This window comes from Propithecus coquereli, unplaced genomic scaffold, assembly GCF_000956105.1.
Source record: "Propithecus coquereli isolate 6110/MARCELLA unplaced genomic scaffold, Pcoq_1.0 Scaffold856, whole genome shotgun sequence".
NCBI lineage: Eukaryota > Metazoa > Chordata > Mammalia > Primates > Indriidae > Propithecus > Propithecus coquereli.
The window spans coordinates 138577-162679 of NW_012154796.1; the positions used below are offsets into that span (position 1 = coordinate 138577).

The following is a 24103-nucleotide window of genomic DNA, read 5'->3' on the forward strand; positions in this document are numbered from 1 at the left end:
GAGGTGTTGAAGGCTGACCATTTTCCCTTCCCATGAAAGATCAGAGACTGCTGTGATTTTTCCTTGAGTTCTTTGGCTTCTGTGTTTTTCATCTGACCTTTCTCATTTCAAGCTTTCACCTGTCTCTCCTTATTGACGTTGATAGCTCTGTCTCACCCCCAGTGCAAGCCGTCTGTCCTGAGTTTTTAACTTTAGCAAGAGGTTGGAAAGCAGATCAGGAAGCTTGGTAGAATTACAAATAAATTAAGAATAAAAAAAGAGTGCTTAAGCCTGAAGGACTTCGCCATGAGTAACCATGATCTTTACTGTGTGATACGGAACATCCATCGTGCCTCAGAAACTTGTGTGTTTCCTTTAGGGTTGGCAGGGACCTTAGAATTGTAGAATCCAACTTACCACCTGAAGTAGAAATTTCCTTTGAAGTCTCTGCCAAATATCCATCCAACTCTCTCTACTGGAGAGCTCCCCCTTCCTTTAAAAGACGGCCTCTTTTTTCCTTATTCTCAGCCCTGTTCTGTGTAGTTGATGTTGCTAGAAAATTGAGCCCCAATTTAATGTCATTTGCAAAGTAAATTTTTAAGAGGCTACTTTGCCCCCGTGGCTTGTAAGGCCCCATAGAATGTATCGTATATAATATATATAGGAAATACGTAGTATAGTATTAATAGTATAAGAGCTAATAACAACAGCAAAATTGATTGAACACCACCGTGTGCCGGGCTCTAAGCGCTTGTGTAGCTGAGCTCGTTTACTCTTCTTCGTGACCGAATGACAGAGCTCTTGTCATCATCCCCGTCGTCCAGGTGCAGGAACTGGGTTTGTGGAGATAAAAGTCACGTGGCTGATGTGAAATGGTGACGCTGAGATGTGTGCCCAGGCAGTCTGAGACGAGGCTGCGCACCACTTTGCTGCTTTTCTGTGACATTTAGAGCATTAAGAACATACGATTTAGGGATGAGAGAATGGGGTTTGAGTCCCACCTGTTATTAGGTTTTGTTATCACTGTTACCCAGAATAGCAAGGAATTAGGTAAAAGTAAAACATTTATGTGGACTCCAAAAGTCTTTGTTTTGGGGATGCTTAACATTATATGTGGAGTTGGGGGAACAGTCCAAAGCCATCCCTTCTCCTACTGGTAGTGATGTTTTTATACACAGTAGAAGCATAAAATATGTAATTTTGAGTCCAATTCAGCTCAAAATAGATCAGATATAAAGGAGTTTTTGTTCCATCGAGAAGTTGAAATACTTTTTTTCAACTCTTTGAGAGTTTTCTATAAGAACAATTAGCAGATAATGCCGTAGCAGTTTGGGATATATGAAGTGCATATGTTTCTCTGCTCTTAGAATTTCTCTAAAATTTGTGGACTAAAACTTTGGCACATCAGATACTTAAACTTTGGAGCCCTCTTCGTGACTCACTGGTGGTCAGATCATCTCAGTAACGAGTGTAAACAAGACTGGCTTGCGTTCCTGACCAGACCTCCTCCGGAGAGTAAACCGTTCCTTAGAGTCTGTGTTCACTCTGACATCATGTTTTCCTTATATTTCAACTAGTGAAACGTGTTCCTGGAGCTTCTGACTATCCCGTCAAAGACTTGAGTACCCCTCCGAATTCTTTAGGAGGTGGAGGAAACATGGGGCCTGCAGCCAGCCCTGCCAGAAGCAGCGATATGTTGTACCTGATCGTGGGCTGTGTGCTGGGGGTCATGGTCCTCATTCTTATGGCTTTCATTGCCATGTGCTTGTGGAAGAATCGCCAACAGAATACCATACAGAGTGAGTCATTCATGAGTTTTTCCTTTTCTCTTTCTAAAAATGGATAGAAAAATATTGTCAGAATAAATATTAATTCCGAACACTTTTGTGCATCAGTGTCGTGGTGTGAAACACGTTAGACACTCTTCATTCAGAGGAGATGACTGTAAAACTATCCTAGCTGTCAGCCAAAGTAAGTGGAGCATCAAATTCAATTGCCCAGTAGACATAAACACCAAAGCCAAAACTGAGAAGGTCTCTGAGTAAATAGCTGACTTAGTGCTGGGAAGCTCTGGCTTTGTTGGACCACCAAAGAGGATGCGTACTTGAAGCCCGAGCTCTGGAACTGCAGTAGGAACACCTTCGTGCTGGTGCACATCTTGTCAACGGCAATAGAAGAGCTATGATGGTAAGGCAGGTGGTAAAGACTTTTCTAAGTTACCGTCTGTACCTGATGGACCAAGACTGCTCCAGAGTGGCATCCTCTCTCCCACGTGTCTGGTAATAGGTGTGCTTGAACAGTCGAAGGCACTGTTGGGAAACAAATGATCTAGAACCCCTCTTCCCTTTTCTCTTGCTTCAGTCCTCTTCACCTCACCTTCCTACCTTTCCCATTCTCCCGGCTATTATAAAATAGGATAATCAAGTCCAGTAGGGATTTTGGTCTTTGGTGGGAGGAAGTTTTTTGGTTTCCCCTTTAGCCCTAGAATAGAAGCAAAGGAGGATACTGGCAGTGGCTGTCAGTCAGTCCCCACCTGTGGTCCCTTTTTAGTTAATAGTTTGGGGGGGAAATGATCTATTTTTATCGAATGGTGCCTGCTAAGAGACAGGCATGGAGCGAGGTGGTGGTGGTGTCAGGCTGGAAGGGTTGGGCCTTTTCCCGATGGTTGTAATGCCATTGCCTTTAATTGTAACTGTGTGCTGAGTTATTAAAAGAAAAGTATTAATCTGATGGAGCAAAATTAACCTGATTAAAGTCATCTCCCTTTATGACCTGATAATATGCTTAAAAATGGAAAATCATCATGGCAGTGTTCATTCAGAAGATATTCATTGCCTGCCCTCTGTGCGCCAGGCACTGTGCTGGACAGCGGAGATATGATGACAAGGAAAATAGGCGTGACCTCTGCCCTCTTACAGGTTAAGTCTGGTGAAGACAAGCAGGTGTACTGACCGTACACACCTGTGCAAGAAAGCACAGGAATAGGAGCAGCTGTGGAGCGGAGGGACACCTACTCCATTCTTGGCAAGCTCTAGTACATTTGAAGAATTTATCAGAACTCTGACAACAAATCCTGTACAGTTTAGATACAGACTTTCTAAGGGATATTTTACTTTTTCTAAATGTATCTGGTAGGTGTGCCTCTGGAAATCAGAATTTCGAGGCAGTTGTTTAAATGCTTTTAATATAGGGAAATAGAATAGCCTTTTGCCTTTGGTACCCCGCAACCTCCAAGTCGGCTATTCTAAAAAGCTATGTATATGAACAGTCAGTGAATGTATACACAACTCCATCCTTCTACTTAAAACTGTTGTTTATTGCTATTCGAAATCCTGTCTAAAGCTAGTCTTTCGTTGTTGTTTTATACAGTTTTTTTTCAGCACTTTTAAGTATATGGGAGTTTAAGCACTTTTTCTTGGTGTTGCCAGTCTTGTTCAATTTGTTCATTCTCTTTTGAATAATTTCTCCCTGGTTCATTTCTCTTCCCAGTAACAAAATCACAATTAACTCATAGTTCATAGCTACCTCCACACTGTAAAGAAAAAACAGCAGGAACTCTATTAAAGCATATCTCACAAGTAGGCTTTGAGTGAACATTTTCTAAATGTTTTATTTTAGTCTATTTATAGTTTCTTAGAGTTCCCATTAATAAAACTTCCTAAGCAAGAAGATTGTCCTTTTCAGTATCTTACTTTTGTGTGTGTGTGTCTCTGTTTGTTTGTTTGTTCTCTTTTAACAGAGTATGACCCACCGGGGTATCTCTACCAAGGGTCAGATGTTAATGGGCAGGTGGTGGAATACGCCACTCTCTCGGGAGCAAACCGGATAAATAGAAATGTTCATGGAGGCTTCCTGAGCAACGGTGGCCTCAGCGGTGGCTGCTCACACCTGCACCGGAAGGTCGCAAGTGGAGTCAACGGAGTCGTGAACGCAAGCTTAAATGGAGGGCTTTACTCCGGGCACAGCAGCTCTCTAACCAGGACGCGTGTGGACTTTGAACATCCTCATCACCTAGTGAACGTAAGAGACCTCATTATAAACGAAAGCCTCTCTGTGCCTCAGGCTGCCAGTGTAGAAGAACAAGGCCAGCATACTGGGGTTTTCATGATAGAAACCTCACTGCGTACCTGAACGCAATAGGACATACGTACCACTCACCGGCAGCCCCTTGATGTAGAGTAATCTTCCTAAGTTTCCTATCATCAGGTCTTAGTTATATTCACCAATTTAGTTTTTGCTGTAAAATTACTAACACCGAAAGTGGAATGCCAGTAAAGAACAGACTCGAAGTTGTTCTTGAGATGAAACGAAAATGCCATTAGGCATAGACCAGACCAAATACTTTAAATTTGATTTATTTGGAGCAGAGTCTGAAAACTCAAATGCCAAGAAGAGTCAGGCAAATCAGGAACTAGAGACCATTGAGTTGGGATGAGAGGCAGCCGCAGCCTGGGGAGCACAGCACTGTCTTCACTAAGCAGCCGCAATTCGGCACCTGCTGTTGTCACCTTGGCGGGGCCTACGGCCCAGTGTTGCTAGATTTTCTGATTCTTCAAAATGTCTGTAAATCTAGGTGAAGTCTCCAGATTTTTACTGCTGGCACCTAGTTCAGATTTTCGAAAGCATTGTATAGGCCGTGCAAAGCATCTCTGCAGGCGGCCAGATCGAGACTCCTGACCTGCCGTGGGTTTCTTTTGTTTGTTTTGCTCAATGTATTTTGTTCTTGTAGCCTGTAAGCTTTTTGCATTTTACAATACTAGTATTCTTTAGCCACAAGAAGTGATTAAACCCTTAAAATGACCTTATTTCAGAGTAAACTTGCTCATATAATTTAATTTCTGAAATGGGAACACAGTGACTAAGCACATTTTAGACTTACGCGGGTAAAGGGGAGTTTGATACACTGCATTGTTTGGGTGTACATTCGCATTATTTTTGATCAGATAGATAATTTGGTTGGTTGATCAAATGAAACATTAAGTTAGTCTTTATTATCATTCTGATTACAGATAAATTTGCTGTAACCTACAATGTGCTAAAATTTGAAGAAGTTTAAGAGTTTTTCTTCATCTTCAACTTTAATAGAGATTTATTAAAATAATTACAACTAGAGAATAAAACTTTAATATATATTTGTGTCTTAAAGCTAGAAATCTGATGGTTTTATGTGGCATAGCTTTCATATGCTGTAGAAAAAACATTTAATTTGCTTTAGCGCATCTCATTACCAAAAGAGAATCATGATTTCACTATTTTGTGTGGAAAGACATGGCTTATATTCAACCTTTTTAAACTTTTTTTGGTCACCATTCCTAGTCCAAACTACTAACATTGTCCAAGTAAACTGAAGGAGTGAGCACATGTTTGAATAGCACATGCTGTTTCCATAAAAAGAAAAAATAAAGCTAACGTTTGCTTTAGTATTTGAACACGGAACTTGTTTTGTTTTTTTTTTAACAATTAATTGCCATTTAAATTATAGTTGCCCCCTTAGGTGTACAGTTTAGAAATTATCATCTGTGATCCCAACCCATTTAGTTTTCTTACTCTTCTTTTCTGGGTGGAGGAAATGGAGAAATTTAAAAAATGTTAGTGATCATAAAAATCATTGAATTAACTTTAACATGTTTGATGATTTAAATAAGCCTGTTACCCTACAGGTTGTTAACTTCATTTTCTGAACCTTTAGGGTTTGCCCTCGTGGCCTGCATGTATTTTTTCTCTCAATGTTTTCTTAATGATTCCTGTTTCTAGTTGGATCAGGAATGCTGAGGGGAATTTTTGGTACTTTTGGTTTGCTCAGAGTCTGGCTGTTGTCCTGAGATGGATGGAAATGGAAGGTATCCCAGGAAAACAATCGCCTGAACTTCCCTGACCACGAAGGCCGGCTTCGGGTCTGGGCGCGGCATGACAGCCACTCCCACCCTTATCAAATTCAGTTCTGCTGTTTTTCATCTAGAAGCAGAATTCTGACTCCGTTAGGCCAGTTTAATTTTTAACTTCATCTTTTCAGAACTCTTGCCATTGTGCATGTCAAGTGAGCATTTCACAATGAGGTATGTGTTAATCTGGGCATTTTTCTTAACTGCTGGGTAGTTTCCGCCAAAAGCAACATCAAAATATTAGTACACCCCTCCAAGTCATTGCTGGCTGAGGATCTACCCCATCTGGAAAAATATAACATGTTTTAAAACTTAGTGTAGTCCAGTGACCAGCCCTGATCGAATTAATTACAGGAAAATGGAGATGAGTTTATCGTGTGATATCATTCAGACGGATTTTACACCGTTTCTCCAGCTGGCATCACACGACGTTCTCTGGTGACCGCTAGAAAAGCACAGATGGGCAGCAGGTTGCAATGTGTAGTGGCTCGTTTTGGGCCCACTAGATTGGAAGGGAAGTGACTAAACTTTTCCTTTCATTTATTTGCCTCTGTTCAGCACAGAACAGAGAAAACATGGAAAAACATGGCAGCTAAGTGTTTGGAATACAGTTTAATATCGTGCAGAGCCCTAATGAGACCCGTGTGTCAATACGGGCCAACTGTGGTCGGCGTGGCCTCGCTGAGGGGCTGGCTGAACGTGCCACGCACCCGTTTGCCGCCACCACGGCGCGTGTGTTTGGGATGCTTTGGCCGCCGGTCTGTGGCACCCTCAGCACCCTCCCGTGTTTTCTCTTCCCTGCCCCTCCCTCCCGTGCAGGGTGGCGGAGCGTGCACCGCAGCACCTCGGATCGACCCTCTGGAGTGTGCCAGCTGTCGAAACTGCCGGAACAACAACAGGTGTGTTGATACGCGTTGGCGCAAGCTGTTGCGGATGAGGCATGTGCGTCCTTTTATTTTTTTCCTTCAGCAAAGGAAGTTCTTCAAATTTTACCTGAGATATAAAGCTCAGAATCTGCAGTCTTAAGTTTAAGGTGTTACTGTTTTTTTGCCCTTGCTTTATAACGTGTATCTTTTCGTGCCTCCGTTTCTTTAGCTGTGTAGTGACAATAGTAAAGCCTTTGTTTCTCACTGACGTCAGTGAGAAAGTTGTTAAAACGTTTGATGTTTCTGAAAATTTTAAATTAGAATCACCCTCTATAGATAGGCTTTTATCTCTTCTCACCTGTTATTTTCTACCCTATGTTACGAGATGTTACGAGGACGAATGAGACCGTGTCTGAGGGTTAGGGGAAAAAAAACCCCTATGTATGTAGTAATATTTTTTCATAGTATTAATTATTACTGAAATTTTTCTACCAAATCATACATTGATTTTTTTTTAACTCTTAAAATCTAGGGTAATTTAAGTAGCCAAATCTTGCTTTTAATTTTGTTTTTTAATTTTAAAAGTGGTATGTACTCACAATATTTCAAACAAGATAGAAATATGTAGAATAATATGTACATTTAAATTTTGACAGATAAAATATTCAAAAAGCTTTCATGCTACCACTATATATTAATTCCAAAGGATTCTCAAGCTTTTTGTTATGTTAAAGTTGTATCAGGCATTGTCTTTCTTTTACGTAATGATTGCATTGGATTACATGGTCTGAAGTCCTTCTCAGTTCTAAAACTCTACCATGAGGCTCACGCTTGTAATCCCTAGCACTTTGGGAGGCCAAGGCAGGAGGACTGCTTGAGGCCAGGAATTTGAGACCAACCTGAGCAATATAGCAAGCCCCCCGTCTCTACAAAAAATAGAAAAATCAACTGGGGTGGTGGTACATACTTGTAGTCCCAGCTACTCGGGAGGCTGAGGCAGCAGGACTGCTTGAGCCCAGTTTGCAGAGAGCTATGATGACGCCACTGCACTTCAGCCCATGCAGCAGAGTGAGACCTTGTCTCAAAAAAAAAAAAAACTCTACAACTAAAAAAATTATATTATCATTAGTATTATAGAATAACCGGAGTGTTGATTGGAGTTTGGATTTCATTATTGAAATGGGATTTGATCTATATTTTTAAAATGACTTGAAAGGTTAAGAGTTGTCTGGGAGTTATTGAAATCAGAATGTGGAGAAAGATCTGGTCAACTATAGAATTAAATAAGGTACATTGTTTCAGCCTGTGTTTTGAGAGTTGCAGAACAAAAGATAGGGCTTCTTGGAGATTTTCAGTTATCATTTACTTAACCCATTTTAGGATTTCCTCTGTATCAGCAAGAGCCATCTGCCTATTTTATGTACTGAGATTTACTGGTTACATATTTAAATTTTCTATGACTCTAATTTTGAAAATGTTTGTAACATTGAAGCCACATTTTTGTTCTGAGTTTGTTATAGACTTTACCACAGTTTGTTAGGAAACATACTAAAGAACCGGAAAATATGGTTTATATTCCTGTTAAGTAATCAAATGGATTTAATTAGGAATAGTTTTGCCTAAATATACAATGTGTTTTCCTTTATGGCCCTTGTGGCCATCAGCAAATCTTGACTCGCCCTAGATATTAGAATGGTATAACATAGTAAGAAAGCTTCTGGTCAAAGAATAAGTAGACCTGGGCTTTGCCGCTGCTTAAACCTGTGATCTTAGGAAAGTTACATAATGTTTCCTTAACTGAAAAATGGAAGATTGTCCTAAGTAATATAAGATTGCTCCCAACATAATATGATTGTAGACTTTGGTAATTTTCTACCAATCATGTCTTTATTATGAGTACAAAAAATACATTCCATTTCTTTAAAAAGATTTAAATGACCTCTGCCATTCAAATGACCTTGCATTCCTGGCCGTTTGTATGTCTGAGTAAGTGTGTGTGAGTGTGTGGTATTTAAAGGTTTTTTATTATACGTAGCTTTTTCCTTTAAGACAATGGACAGTTGTATTTCTGTGAATTTTCAAGTTCATGACTTCCCGCATTTCGTGTTTGCAGGTTTTTCTGTTATCTGGGAATTTAGGTGAACTTTCTTCAGCTTGGGAAAACCAGCTTCTTTTCTCCTTGGTTTAAATTTTCTTCCTGAAAATCTACCTGTTTAGGGCAAGTCTTTACTTGCCTGAATTGCTTCCAAGGTTGTTCAGATGTCTCACCTGGCACCCACGAGCAGTTGTGTGATTTTGACACTTAATTAATTGGACAGATAAATATCAATAAGTACCTACCTTCAACTCTGGAAATTGGAATCATTAAATTTTAAGCTTCTAACTCTTTTAGCTTTGAAATTGAGAGCCGGTATCTCTTCTCAAGGTCCTACAAGGTGGCAAAATTTGTAATAACCTTTGAATGCTGAGAGGTAGGTGATGTATGATTTACTCTGAAAATATACAAAATTGTAGTCAATTTATACTTTTAGCGTATCAACATTATTACTAGGAATAAGTTTGCATTTCCCAATGCATGATTTCGGTGAAGTTACACAAGGGCTGTCAAGTAGGCATTGTGGAGTTTTTGACTATTCCGTCAAAAAAACATTTACTGAGCACTGGCTAGGCACCGGCATAGGTTCTGAAGTGTTTCCATGTAGAAGGAATTACAGGAACGGTTATGGAAGTAGGAAGGATAATGTTTAAGAATAAATAGTCAAATTCAGTTGTTCTCAAGCTTTATCATGTATTAGAATCACTTGGAGCATTTGTAAAAACACAAATTGCTAGGCTGTGCTCCCAGAGCTTCTGATTCAGCAGGTCTGGTTTGGGGCCTGAGAGCCTGTATTTCTAATGAGTTCCCAAATGATGTTGATGCTGCTGGTCCCGGGACCATGCTGTGAGAACCACTGGAATAATTTGACTGGCTGGTGAAGTGCAGATGGAGAATATAGGATATAAAACTGGAAAACTGGCCTGAGTTTATATCATGGATAACCCTGAATGTCAGGATCTAGCACTTTGTTTAATAAACATTTATTATTGAGCTCCTATCACATGCTAGGTACTGGCCCAAGCCCTGTCTTCAGAGAGCTTACAGTCTAATAATAGCGATTCTCAGACAGAACTAGGAATGTAGTGAGTAGAGTTTGAAGATGCACATTGAATCTTATAACTTTATATTTAAAGAATAGAAAAAATCTCTTCTGTAATATAAAATACTGAAGGATATGAGTTTTTACATTACTCAAAAGGGGATATGGACTAAATGTTGAGAAATACCGAACTAGTAGCGTTGTAATTTTTGTGATGCTTTTTTTTTTTTTTTTGAGACAGAGTCTCGCTCTGTTGCCCTGAGTAGAGTGCCGTGGTGTCAGCCTAGCTCACAGCAACCTCCAACTCCTGGGCACAAGCGATCCTCCCGCCTCAGCCTCCCGAGTAGCTGGGACTAGTAGCACACCATGACACCCGGCTAATTTTTCTGTTTTTGGTAGAGACAACGTCTTGCTCTTGCTCAGGCTGGTCTCGAACTCCTGAGCTCAAGCAATCCTCCCACCTCAGCCTTCCAGAGTGCTGGGATTACAGGCGTGAGCCACTGTGCCCAGCCTCTTGTGAAATTTTTTAGAAGGAGAGCGATCTGTTCAGCCATGTGTTTTGGCGTGATGAATGGCAGTGGCGCACGGGGGGTGATGAATGGCAGTGGCGCACGGGGGGCATTGGAACGAGAAGGCCAGTTAGACATTGTTGTGACATAGGCCTGAGCCTTCATGCAGGAAATGGATGGAGAGGAAGAGATGCTTGGCCATCGTCTGAGAGCAGTCTAGATAAAAGGAAGATTACAAACACATAGCAAGTGTCAAATATGGATGACCAGGGTGGTAGTCATAGAAATAAGAAACTTAATAAAATGATACATCGAGAAAAGATAATGACTTTGATTTCGGGCATTTAGAGTTCCAGTACCGGTTGATACGTGAGTCAAGGAGACAGATGAAAATGCTGGTCTTGGGTTCAGGGGTAGACTGGGATCGTGATACAGATTTAGGACCATTTCTCTCTAAGTGATGGCCCTTGAAAATGGGTGAGGTCACCACGGAAGATAATAGTCTTAGCTGATTATTTTTATTAATATATGTTTAATTGTTTGAGGTATTTATTTGCTTTTATTTCTTATATACTTAAAGTGATTAGACATTCTTTTTATAAGATGTCATCTCTGTTATTTTTTGCTTCCTTCCTTGCTGTGTCTTCCCAGACTCATGCGGATGGGAAAGGAGAGTGATGAAATAAGGAGAGTAAAAAAGGAAAATAAGGATTCGTTCATTTTTTCATTCAGTAGACACTTGAGGATCTGTAGTGGGCAAGTGCCCAGCCGGGTGCTGAGGGCATCGTAGGGAGCACAGCAGGCATCGCCCTGCCCACTTGCAGCTTAGAGTCTAATAGGGAGACATACTATTTTTTAAAACGACATAAATCATAAAAATGAATATGTAATTAAAATTGGATGCTTTAACGGGAAAGTAAAGGATGTGTTAGGAAAGACCTCCCTAAGTAAGTGACGTTTTGCTGAGTTCTGAAGAATTTATAAAGTTAAGTGAAAGGGAAGGGGAGAGGCATAAAGCTTTGCAGGTTTATTCAAAATCTGCACGGCGGAGTTCCCGAATCCTCCGTGGACTTAAAGAAGGTAGCGGAACCCGGGGAGTGAGAGGCGTCAGAGTGAAGTCAGATCACACGGAGCCGTGGCAAATCCAGGACAACGTGATAGAATCCGGGCTTTTAGGAACACCTTGGATGAGTTTGGAGAACGAACGAGGCGGAGCCTGGGAGGCTGCCGGGTGCCAGTTAGACGGCAGTTGCAGTAGTCCAGATGGGACCGGTGGACGAGGGTAGTTGTCGGGAGAGAAGTGCATGATTTTGAGAGATTAAAAAAAAAAAGACACAAGCAATTGGTCCAGGAGGCCAGTGGAGGGCGGGGTCAAGGATGGCGGCTAGGAACTGGGTGGGGAAACACTGCAGGGGAAGAAGAGAAGCTGTTTACCCCTTGATGCGTTTCTGGGGGTCGTCTTCTGAGATGCAGGGGTGCCTCATCTAACTCAGCTTTCTCTTGCCACAGGTGCCTGGGAACTGGAGAAGCCTCGTTCAGGGCCTTTTCCGTACACGGTTGCACCTGCGCCGTGCCCTGCCCCTCCCGGTTATTTTCTCTGCCTTCTCAGCTTTAAACTTAAACGTATTTCTTGGGGTGGGCTTTTAGGAAACGAGTCATTGCTAACCCTCAACTGGTATTTTCATCCCTCTATTTTAGTAATAACTGTCTGAAGGGAAAACTTTGCCTTCATTATCTAAACTGGCGTAGTGATGTGAAAAGTCGAGACCAGGTGGGGGGGTGTGTGTGTACTGTAGCAGTCTGCGGAGAAGTTTTGTTTGGTTCTGGGGCTTTCGCGTGTCATGTTATAAATGACCGTCTGCCTCACTGTGTTCCATTAACTTGAATCCTTTTCGGGTTTTAAGAGGAATACGCAAAGCTTACTATGAATGGCTAGAAAGAAGAATGTTTAATGCAGCCTTGCGGGGAGCCGGTCCCCTACACTAAAGACTTAACTGAGAAATCTTTGTGCAATTTGGGCATCTCAATAGTTAAACAGATTTTAGTAAAATGAGTCAAAGGTTTTCCATCCTTTTCTCTTTTTCTCAATTCAGAAGACAGGAGTGCAGTTCTGGACACGTAATCAGACGTGTGTCAGTTGCTTGGCTATTGGAGTTTAATGGGAAGGGATTGACATTAAATCTGGTCTATTAACCATCAGTCTTGATAATTTGTGAGAGAGTAGAGAGAACACTGATGAAATTCACGGAGGAACTAACTGAGAGTCCCATCAGACAGGAGGAAGATATTAATTTTAAAGGTCCTAGAGAGATTGGAGATGGACAGGAAGAGCCCAGCAGAAGTCAGCTTGGAAAAATGTGTGCAATTCATCTGGGGAGAAAAGTACAAGTTGCATGGCTGACAGTGGAGAGGGTGAGAAAAACAACTGGGAATAGTGCTTCAGAGAACACAGGTGTTACAGATGCCCTCCCAGTTTGGCAGAATGATAACCTCAAAGGTCTGTGGCTGTTGGATTTGAGAGTGTTTTTTCACCAACTTGAAACCCTCTACTGATGTCAGATATGGTCAGATGAAAACAATATATAGAGATGAGTATGAGAACATTTAATTATAATAGAAGTTCTTTCAGGCCCAAGATTCGATCTGCCCAGTTGGTTTGTTAAATATGAAACAACACTTGTCTAGTATACCTAAACTCTTTCTTCCAGGTGGTAGTTTGTCAGGACTCAGCCCCTGTCCTGGTCTGACTACGTAACTGCTTCAGAGCTAGCCATGAAGCCAAAGGGAGAAAACCCCCAAAACCTAAGATTCAGCTTCTTTTCTGTCTATGGAAATCTGCCTACTTCCCTAAGAAAAAACGTCTGATTTTTAAAATTTATCAGTACCTTCCTTTTGGTGAAGTTACGTATCTCCTCAAATCTATCCCCTACTTCTAATATGGAAGCCAAGGGCCTATTGTCAGGGAGTCGGGGAACAGCGGTTTCGGTCTTTTATCTGTAAACTTGTGTGTGTCACCTGTGTGAGCTAATGCACTTGGTCATTCATCGTCACTTTTAACATTTTAACATTAACCTTTTACGTGAGAGTCACTGATAAATTAATTCCCAAAAGGAAACTCCCTCTCTAACGCAGGGGTCGTTGCAGTATGCAACAGAGTGGGCAGTGAGCACGGAGGACAGCCATGGCCCCGAATGTCATCAGGGTCTGTTGCACAGTAACTGATAAGTTCCCAAAGTAAGAGCTGGGTCAGCCAAACGGCAGACACACACTGGGGAGAAGCAGCCGCAGAGGTGCTGAGTGTTGAAACAAGCCACCACCAGGATGTAGCTATTTCAGATGTCTCAAGAGCGAATGCCTGAGAGTAAGCATCACACATCCAAGAGATTCATGGCGCTTCGTCCTTGCCCTCCAGGGATAATCAGAAGAGGAAACCTAATGCAAAATTTACATAATCATCTAATCAATCTGTACATAATCATGCTTAACAAATATTCAACTGTGTAATCAGAAATGGACTACTTCTCTAGAAAATATGTCAGAGGTGCTATATAGTTTTACAGGAATATCCAAAAACACGTTTAATCAACTGCTGAGGCACCTTGTTCTTCCAAGCACAGTCCTACACTACTATTCTAGTCTCTTATTTTCTAGTCTGTGCAATTCTGATTGTTGCTTAAAGAGTATATTTTTTTGTGATGCTATGATAGCATCATTTCCTATCTTACAGGTGGGCCAGACAGGTCTTTCTGGTTTACTGTTAATAAAAATTATCTTAGTAAACTAACAGGTCCCAGACTGCCTGAGTTCTTACAAAACAGCATAGATTTTTGTATGTAGCAAGATGAACAGAGCTCCATTTACTGAATGATTTTAAACTTAAGAAAGTCTAATTTCATTGAGCTAGAGACAACTTAGTGAAAACTTTCACTCCACCTTTAGCCAATAATAACTACATTGGAAAGATCATTTGAGAAGCCTAAGATGGTGAAATTATTAAACTATTTGTATTTTGTAAACTGTAAAACATGTATTGTTAAGAGCATGTCATTGAATGTCATGTGTGCAGACATATGTCCTGTTTTCTCATTTACCACCATAGATCTGGGTCTCTTAGGTTTATACATATATATACAGATATTATTTTTGTGATCAATTTATTACTTTAGAAATTGTAATTAAAGCATTATCAGTAAAAGAATTGTTTTCACAAGCTACATCTAATTATATTCAGAACAGGGGTCATATTCTTTTTTAATAGACTGTGTCCTCTATGCTAATATCTCAACATGTAACCCTGAGTAAAAGCCATTTCTGTGCGGACACATGTAGACATCTGGGATTGAAGTGAAAGTAATGTAACTTAAATTATTTACATTTGGCTAGCTAAGTGGTTAATTACTGATGATTATGAGTTAAGATTCAGTATACTGGAAAATTTTAAATCAGTGTGGTTTTTCAGCTGAAATTCAGGTTGCAGTCACTTTACAAATCTAACTCATATGATTATATTGCTGTCAACACCACCCTGGTAATTGAGTCACACTTCAGAGTAAAAGTAAACACTGCTATGATTTCCTGTTTCACTTATCTGAAAAACAGATGCTAAAGAGTAGTTGATAGGAAATTATACTTTTCTCTTGCTAAACATCTGTACTTTCTTTAAAAACGTACTCATGTTTCACGTGCGTGTTTACTCCTGGTACGTAAAACGTGAGCTGGCGCGATGGTCTGCGCGTTGCGTGGGCCTTGCTCCCTGTCTCGCCCGCTCCTGCAGCCCTGCGCCTCGGTGTAGCTTCACCATCGTGCTGACAGAAGTACTTGACAATCAGACTCTGAGGCTGCCCTTGGACTTCATTAAAAAATCTTATCCTGCAACTTTCAGTTAAGGAAAAGAGCAGAAAAAAAGAAATTAGAAGGAAAGAAGAGAAGGATTTAAGGCATCTCGGCTGGTGAGTCTTCATTACTCTGTTACATCAACGTTATGAAATTCATTCATGTTAGATTTATATAAACAAATTATTAATTTATAATATTTTGTTTGTAGGGAACTGCCCTGGTTTTCCAAATTCTGGTAAGTACTTTTTTTTCCTATAGCTTAATTTTACATTTTTTAAATGAAAACTTTTCTTTCTTAGCTGATACTTCTTTGTCTTTTAAATACAGGTTTCTAGTACCGTTGTATTACCTCTCGATTCTTGCAGAGAAGCGGAACATCAAGCCAGAAGCCGCTCACTTTGGTTTATACCATCACTACTGGGGGGTTTCACTAAGTACCCGGCCGTGCCGTTTGTCTCACTGTCGTAAGAGCTTTACCGGACGCTGTGAACAGTCATCGCCTGTCCTCCTGGAAACTGAAGTTTAAGTCAGACAGTTTTAAAGCTGACAAATATAAAAACCATACAGACAACAGAATCCCTATTGAACTAGGACAGAGATAACTAATATCGTGATACTATTAATACAAAAAGCCAAAGGGGGTAAGTATGAGTTCATTCCCACTTGAATATGCATGTCTCATCTTCCTGTTGGATGTGGACCGTTATAAAGGACTTTAATGGATTAGTTTAATTGTTGTTCCCTGGTAATTAATTTACTTGCTTGAGAAAAAGGGTATAAAAAATGGAAAAAGTAAAAAAAAAAAAAAAGTAAAAAGTCTATAGACTTTTTCTCTTTTTATAAAAAGAAAAAGAGAACTAAGAAAAAATAAAAAGAAAAGTAAAAGGTAAAAAGTCTGATTTTCTAATTTTTTAAGAAACATTTTCAAGGTCAACCGTGTGCCCTTTCTGTGTTCTGGCCGTTGGGCGCCGTGGCCTCGCGGAGCAACGCGGAGCAGCCTGGGCCGCTTCCCGGCGACACGAATACTTCAGAGCATTTGAACTCATTTCGCCCTCCAGTGTTTTGTGTTATTTTTGTCACATGTTTTCACTCTAAAATTATTAAAAATCCTCGAAAACATTACAATTACCATTTTTTGCAGTCAATGTTTATTCAGAATTCCCTAATTACCTTTTTTTATTGCTACTTACTCCCTTCTGTATTACTTTTTTTTCTATCTGTTGCGATTTTTTTTTAACTCGAAGAATTTCCTTTAATATTTCTTGTAGTACAGGTCTGAGGGTGACATATTTCCCCAGCTTTTTAATCTGAAAATATCTTCAATATTGTTGTCCTTTTTGAAGGATATTTTTTACTGTTTATTAAATTCTATTAATAGATTGACAATTATTTTCATTTTGTACTTTAAATATGCCATTCTATTATTTTGTTGTGCCAATCATTTCTGTTGAAAAATCATCTGTACAGATATTATTGTTCCTTTTCGAGGTAATACGTCTTTTTCTTCTGGCTGCTTTTATGATTTTTCTCTTTGTATTTTGCTTCCAGCCATTTAATTATTGGCATTCAAAGGTGTAATCTTTGTGTTTATTCTGCCTGGGGTTCATAGAGCTTCTTGGATCCGTGGCTTGAGCTTCTATCAGTTTTAGAAAACTCTTACCCTTTATCTCTTCAAATGTGGTTTCTGTCTCATTCTCTCTTTTTTCTTTTTCGGAGAGACTCGGTGATACACAGTTTTTCCCTATACTGTGCCTTATACATCCTTGAAGCTTCTTTCTGTATTTTCCGTCCCTTTGTCTCTGTGTGTCAGTCTGTGCAGCGACACGCTCTGTAGTCAGCAGTCTCTGTCCGTCTGTGCCCAACTTGCTCTGGTCCCCGTGTATTGAATTCTTAATTTCAGTTATTCTGCTTTCAGTTTCAGAATTTCCGAATGATAATTATTATTAGATTCTAGTTCTTTATCAAAATTCTGATCTTCTGTTTTATTGAACATACTTACCCAGTTTTTTAAAAGTCTTTGCTAAGTGATGCAGTATCTGCATCACTTATTTGTGTCTTGTTCCTGTGTCTTGATATGCCCAATATTTTTTATTGAATTTTGGAAATTATATATAAAAACTTAGCGAGGCTCTGGAAGGTGTTTTCTTCCTCCAGAAAGGATTTACGTTTGCCTTTGGCAAACAATTAGGCAAGGAGCAGATCACTTTAGGCCCGTCTGGGAATGAGCTAATTTGATGCTGAATTTCAGTCCTTGTAAAAGCCCTGGCTGTTCCTGCCTCACTCGTACTTTTAGGATGTAGCCCTTCAAGGGTCCCAGTGTAAAGCCTGGGGTGTTTACTGGGCCTTTTCTCCTTGGCGGGCTCTGAAGTCCAATTTTTGTCTTCGCAGCCCCATGAAACAGTCAGAAGCCCTGCTTAGCTTCTTCGCGCCGCTTTCTTCTTGGCGCCTCCGTGTTTTATCCTGTGCCGAATTGGGCAAACGCCCCCAGAGGAAAGGTGGTGCTGAAGCTCAGGTTCAAGATTCCCTTCTCTCTAGAATCCCAGCCACGTAAGTGCTTCGGTAGCTCTCCAGTGCCTTCAGCAGATGGAAAATAAAATTTCTCCATCGTTTTAGTTGTTCTTAGCAGGAGAGTTGTTCTCATACAAACTAATCAGTCATAATTCGAAGCCAGAAATTTCATTTTTAAGAATTAACTTCCAACAAATCACAGTAGCCATACAGATTGCCCTGACCAGAGATATTTCTGATTTTTCGAAATCAGAATCCTTCTTACTCTCTAATTCCATAATTGCTACTAACGTAATTTCCCTGGTTGTGAGACAGTTGGGTCTGATGCAGTGTGGAGAATACACAGAGGTCTCTGGCTAGAAACACAGGGAGTGCCCTGTTCTCATCGGCTGCACATCTCTGCTCATCTCAAAGTTAAGTGCACCAGTGTCTTCTATCTATTCTTACATACTAATTAATAACACGACATTATGTTATAACCACTTATTTGCTTCTCCATCTCCTCTGCTAGGCTGGGAGCTGGAACTCTGCTGTATTTTCCTTTGTATTTTCAGTACCTACCACAGGGTCTGACATTTGTCGGGTATTCAGCAAATGCTTTTTGAATGTAGGCTTCTCCTAGATAAGGATATTTATATAGATGACTAATACACATTAAATTCTCATTAGTGGTAGTTTGAATTCAGAAAGGGTTTTTTGTTTTGTTTTTTCTGACCTTTCCCTACATTCTACCCTATTTAGGGTCTGTGGATTCCATACATCGAATATACTCGAGGGAATTTTTGTGTTCCCCAAGTATTGAGAGAGTAGAAGAGACTAACGACAAAATACAGGGAAGGAAGACATTGATGACATGGACATTTTAAAATGGCTTTCCGATTAGTGCTCACCCTTGCCAGCATCCCAGAAAAATTTCTGAAGTTTAGGGTTTAATAAAGTGTACGAGAGAACAAATAAGGAATGCCATGCTCTTGGAGTCATGACCCGTCTACCCCATGCTTCGATTGTGGGTCTAATGAACTTCCTTCTACACCGGTGCTTCCTTCGCTATTTACTGGCTTGAGGCACGCACGGAAACACTTCAAGTATGTTTTAATCAGGCACATGTTCTTTACCATATTATGAAAAGTTAAAATTGGAGTCATATTACATATTCTGTACAGATTAATACCTGGCAAACTTTGCTTTCATTCCAGATGTCTGGTCTCTGAATTCCATTAACTGTATAGTGAGTATATTTCTCTATTTGAAATTAAAGTTGGACTTATATATATTAAGGTTTTGGTTTACTGACAGATGTCTTATTCCCTTTCAGGTTCCTATCTGTCTTCATGCTTAGCATTTGATATTTCCAATAATGTGAATCAACAGAGCTGCCAGTAATAGTTACACGGACTTCCTTTTACTGGTATTTCGATGCCCTGAAAGCATACCATCCCATGTTTAAAGGATAGAAATCCGAAGAATTCTTATCTTTATTCCCTGACATTATCTAGCTCCAGTGTACTACTGGTCAGTCCTGCAAGTCTTTCCTACCTAACAGGCCCAAATCACAGCCCAATGCAATGTCATCTCCAAACTTTGCTTACTCCCAATTTTAGAAATAAAAAATGTTTTTCTGAGGCTCTGACTTCCAGTAATGGTGGAATGGTTTGGTCATCAACAGATAATAATGAGAAAATCTGGACAACGTGAAAGAACGGAAAACAAACAAAAACAAGGAAAAAACGAAAGAAAAGCCAACCCTGAAAAGCAAAAACAAAAAATTGGGAAGTTAAGGGGCCTTGCCCCAAAAAAATCCCCAAACCTGGGGCAAAGAACCAAACAAAAAGGGGCAAAAGAACGAAGTTAAACCCAAAAAAAAAAACAAAAAAATAAAAGAAAAAACCAACAAAAAAAAAAATTAGTAGACATGAAGAAACAGGAAAATATGATACTTAAGAGAAAAAAACAGACCCTGAGATGACACAAATGTCACAATTATTGGGTAATGACTATAAGCAGCTCTTATAAATATGTTCAAGGACTTAAAAGGAAGATATACACACAATAAATGAACATATGGGGAATTTCAGCTGAAAAACAGAGACTGTGAAAAAAAGACCAAATGGAAGTTCCAGAGCTGGAAAGTACAATAACTGGAATAGAAAATTTGCTGGATAAGCTTAGCAGCATATTGGAGAAAGCAGAAGAAAGAGTCGATGAACTGGAAGATAAATCAATAGAAATTGTCCAGTCTAAAGAACAGAAAGCAAAAATTAAAGAAAACACACATCTTAGGTAAAGGCAGGAAATAAAAGTAAAGCGGAATCCTGCCATTTGCAACAACATGGTTGGAACTGGAGAACTTTTCATCGAGTGAAATCAGCCAAGCACAGAAAGACAAATCTCGCATGTTCTCACGCATATGTGGGAGCTAAATATTAAAATGCCTGATCTTGTGGAGACAGAGTAGAATGACGGTTACCAGAGGCTGAGAAGGGTAGAGCCAGGGGAGGAGGTTCAAGTGGGGACCGTTAATGGGTGCAAAATTATAGTTAGGCAGCTAGGTAGAAGGAACAATGTTTGATAGCACAACAAAGTGACTGTAGTCAACAGCAAGTAAGGGTATACTTTAGAACAACTAAATGAGTGGAACTGGAATGTTTCTAGCACAAAGAAATGATAAGCGCTTGGGGTGATGGACACCCCAATTACCCTACTTTGATTACTACACATTATATGCCTGTATCAAAACGTCACATGTATCCTGTAAAGATACACAACTATTATGTACCCATAATAATTAAAAATAAAAACGTTGTAGAAGAGGAGCAGAATTGAAGTTAAATGTTCCATTCTAGCAATTCTGCAATTTAAAAAATTGAAAAATAAAAAACTTCTGGATTTTGAATGTCTAATCCTTGTGTTTCCTCCAAAAACAAGAGGGAACATGTCATCTGATTTCAAAGCAGTATGTTTTTGTTAACTTTCAAAAGGTCGTTTCTCTCACGTGGCCCTAAGTTTCTTAGCTTTCTGTCTCTTCGTCCTCTGCTGCCCTCTCATTCCTTCTCGTGGCTAATGGCCTTTTCCTCCTGGGGGGTGTCTTTGGGAGCCAGTTAGTGGTGGAATGGGACACGACTGCTCACGGAGGAACCGGACAAGGAAGCGCGTGGGGTGGTCGTCCTCGAAGGTTCCATTCCTACGCGGTCTGCCTTCGGGTGCATTCTCCTGTTGTCTTCCACTTTTACTGGAATTTTCAAGTTCTCGATATTTCAAATCATAGTGAATCATGTAGTTATTTTTAAAAATAACTTAAGAATTCTTTCTTAAGAGTCTGTGAACACAAAATACCAAATGATATCTCCCAAACAAAGCCTATTTTAATTTTTGATTCCTCTAGACACCATTCTGTTTCTTTTGGTTAAATTCTGCAGGTGTTTCACCAAAGCCAACGGTGCGTTCAGCGGCGGCCCCCTTCCTGCAGCCCCTGCGGCGGGACCTTATCTCCAGGGTGGCCTGGAAATGAAGCCCCTCAGCCACACGCGGGTGTCTGTGTGTCTGGCTCCCACAGTCCCTGATGGTGGCACTTTGCCTGAGGAGAGCGTCAAGGACCGGGTGGCACCAGTACCTGCTCGGCACGCCTGCTGTCGGGACAGCATAGACGACATCCACTCTGATTGCACAGAAGACGCAGCAGAGCTCGGCAGAGGTATGGGGGAGGCCGAACAAACCTCAAGCTTCTAGATAGGCTCCAGCTAACGAAGAGGTATCTAAGGGAGGGAGATGCTCTCAGAGGTTCCCCTCTGCGATTAGTTTACAAATTTCGTAAGAGACTGGAGTGCGGGTGGGGGCAGTATTGGATACTCCAAGAAAAGATGGGACTAGAAAACCAATTCTTCCAAATTCTATTATTACTCACATCCTTCATCTCAGGCTGTTAATCCCATTACATTTTGAAAAATATATCCAAACCGGCCCTGCTTCAGGCCGTGCCCGAACAGAAGGCGTGCTGGAAGAACACATTTCGTGAACATGACCCTCATTTTCTTTTACTTTCGTTCTGGAGTTGTAGCCTTTCTTACAGGTGGTTGTTTTGGGGCTTTTAAGGGGTTTGTTTTAATCCTCAGATGAATTGTATAACTATTCATGAGAGCTCAACTTTATTTTAATCCTTTTAAACACTCTCCCTTAAATTCAAACCAAACATAACTGGGCTCTACTTTTACTTAATATTTTTTCTTTATTGCTCTAAGTAGTATTAAACTGCTTTGTAAAAATCAGCCTTTATCATATTATAATGTTCTCAAATCTTTCTGTTTTTCAGGAGACAGCTGTGTCCATTTAGAAACAGAGAACAAAACTCTAAGTTGGAATCCTCTTACTTTGGTCCCTGTCTCGGAGGACTGTACTGAGAAGACAGCACGGCGTCCCCCGGGCCTTCCGTTAGACGGCTCACCGGGGGCCCCGCAGCAACCCCAGGAAACCTGACGTGCAAATGGCCAGTCATGTTTCCGTGTCCAGCCAGTAACTGCACGAGACAGCCCTGGGAATGAACTGTGTGAAGGACCTAATTCAAATCAGAGAAAATCATTATTTATTTTTTTTGTAGTAGTAATGTCATCTGAATGTATCTTAAAATGTTGCCCTTTTATATTATTTATGCCTTAAAAATTTTCTTCCCTGTTCCTTCCTCCCCCTCAGTAGGAAACAGCCTCGTATGGTTTGCAGCCATCTGGAGCACAGCGGAATTATTCCGTGCTTTCCACAAAGCTCGGTGACAGCGGGACCCTCATGCAGAGGGTCTCGTGTGTTGGAGGATCAGCCAAGAGGGGATCACAGGGGCTGTTTGAAGTTTGCTACCACACAGTTTTCAGATGGAAAACTGTCTTCCGATACTGTGTCATCAGACTTTCTGAGAACATTTTGAAATCAACCACAGTTGTGACCTAACGTCCATAGTAACAGATCTGGCTGGTGTTTTCCGAGTGCCTTTCACAACAGTGACAGTGACTTTCTATCCGTACGTGGGCACGAGCAGTGTTCCATCTTCTAGGCGCTGGTTATGAGCAGCGGCGCGGACACAGCTGCGTGAAAGGTCTGGTGCCTTATCGCAGCATGCGGAAAGGGACCCAGGCCAGAGAGAAAGCAACGCCTTAACGTCCATCACTTGAAAATTACACTGATTTATAAAATAGCCACCACGGGGCTCCTTTAGACTGTTACTGAGAGTAAAAACAAAGTAAGACTTTAAGTGGTGGCTTGAAGAGAAAGATATACATTTTAAGAGAAAAGGGAAGGGCTCCCGGCAGCCAGTCTTGCCGGAAGCTCGCCCGTCTGTCCCGGCGGCGTAGGGCCGTGCTCGTGGCGCCGCACTGCCCGAACGCAGCCGTCACCTCCCCCCGGTGTGGGCAACAGTCAGAAAGATGTGAGTGTCAGGAAAGACCTAATTGGGAAGCAAAGGTGTTTTTTTTTTTAACTTCTTGACTTTTTTTTCAGAATGTCACCATTGTAAACAGACCCCGACAACTTTGGTCAGCAGGGCGTATACGTCACTGCCGCCTCTGTGACAAGGACATTTGCAGCTGCTTTCGGAAGGCTGTTCTCCTCCATGTTAAAAACACAAACACACACACACAGTAAATGAATTTCGTAGCTCGAGCCAAGCTTTGATGGATCACTGCTTCTTTTTGGTCTGTACATCCCTTTGGGGAAAGAAACAGAAACTTAGTCTGTTTGTGTAGGTCAGGCAGTCACAGCATAAATGCAGACATTTTACAGTGTCCCAGAAATTGCAGCGGCATAGAATAGAACACTACGTTAATCCATTTTCTGTATAAATGCATCAGTATTCCTTTACATATGTCTATGTTTTATAATAGAGCTGCTGGTGAGAAGGTGCTTGTTTAAGCTGGGTCCCCATGCAAGAGTTAGAACGTAGCGGATACAGTTTCATAGTTAGATACTAGGGTGCTGTAGAGCTCTACAAGTTCCACATTTCAGATGTCCGCACCTGTTGTGTGCTGGATTTACTCTTCATGTTGCTTAGACGCAGTTAGCTTTGGAGCGGGATAGCTGCGCCCCTCCTTTCTGCGACCAGCAAGGGACGAAGTCCTAGTACCCAGAATATGAAACACACTGTGTCTGCCAGTCGGGTGGCAGTGGGGCTGTCGCAGAGGGAGCTGCAGAAACCTGGGAGGTCATGTCCGCAGACAGCCATTCCGATTCAGGAAACAGGTGTGTTAGCACGAGCCGTAGGTCATAAACTGCTTTTAAAGATTGAGTTTGAATATGGGGTTTGTCTATGAGGAAGAGAAAATGGCTTTACCTTTAGGACAATCTCATTGTGGACTTCTTTATTTATATTATTAGTAACGCTGTTTTAAGTGTTATCCTTTTTATTGTAT

At 40.8% G+C, this 24103-nt stretch overlaps 1 protein-coding gene across 1 annotated transcript in view; it reads left to right on the plus strand.

Annotated features, from left to right (window-relative positions):
• Nucleotides 1-24080, plus strand: part of CDON (cell adhesion associated, oncogene regulated) — a 59246-nt gene extending 35166 nt beyond the window's left edge. The window contains exons 15-19 of the mRNA XM_012664063.1: nt 1557-1778; nt 3719-3999; nt 6681-6760; nt 21134-21408; nt 22024-24080. Coding sequence (XP_012519517.1) covers nt 1557-1778; nt 3719-3999; nt 6681-6760; nt 21134-21408; nt 22024-22187 — 1022 coding nt within the window. The 3' untranslated portion in view covers nt 22188-24080. The remainder of the gene's footprint in view (nt 1-1556; nt 1779-3718; nt 4000-6680; nt 6761-21133; nt 21409-22023) is intronic.
• The last annotated feature ends 23 nt before the right edge of the window (nt 24081-24103 follow it).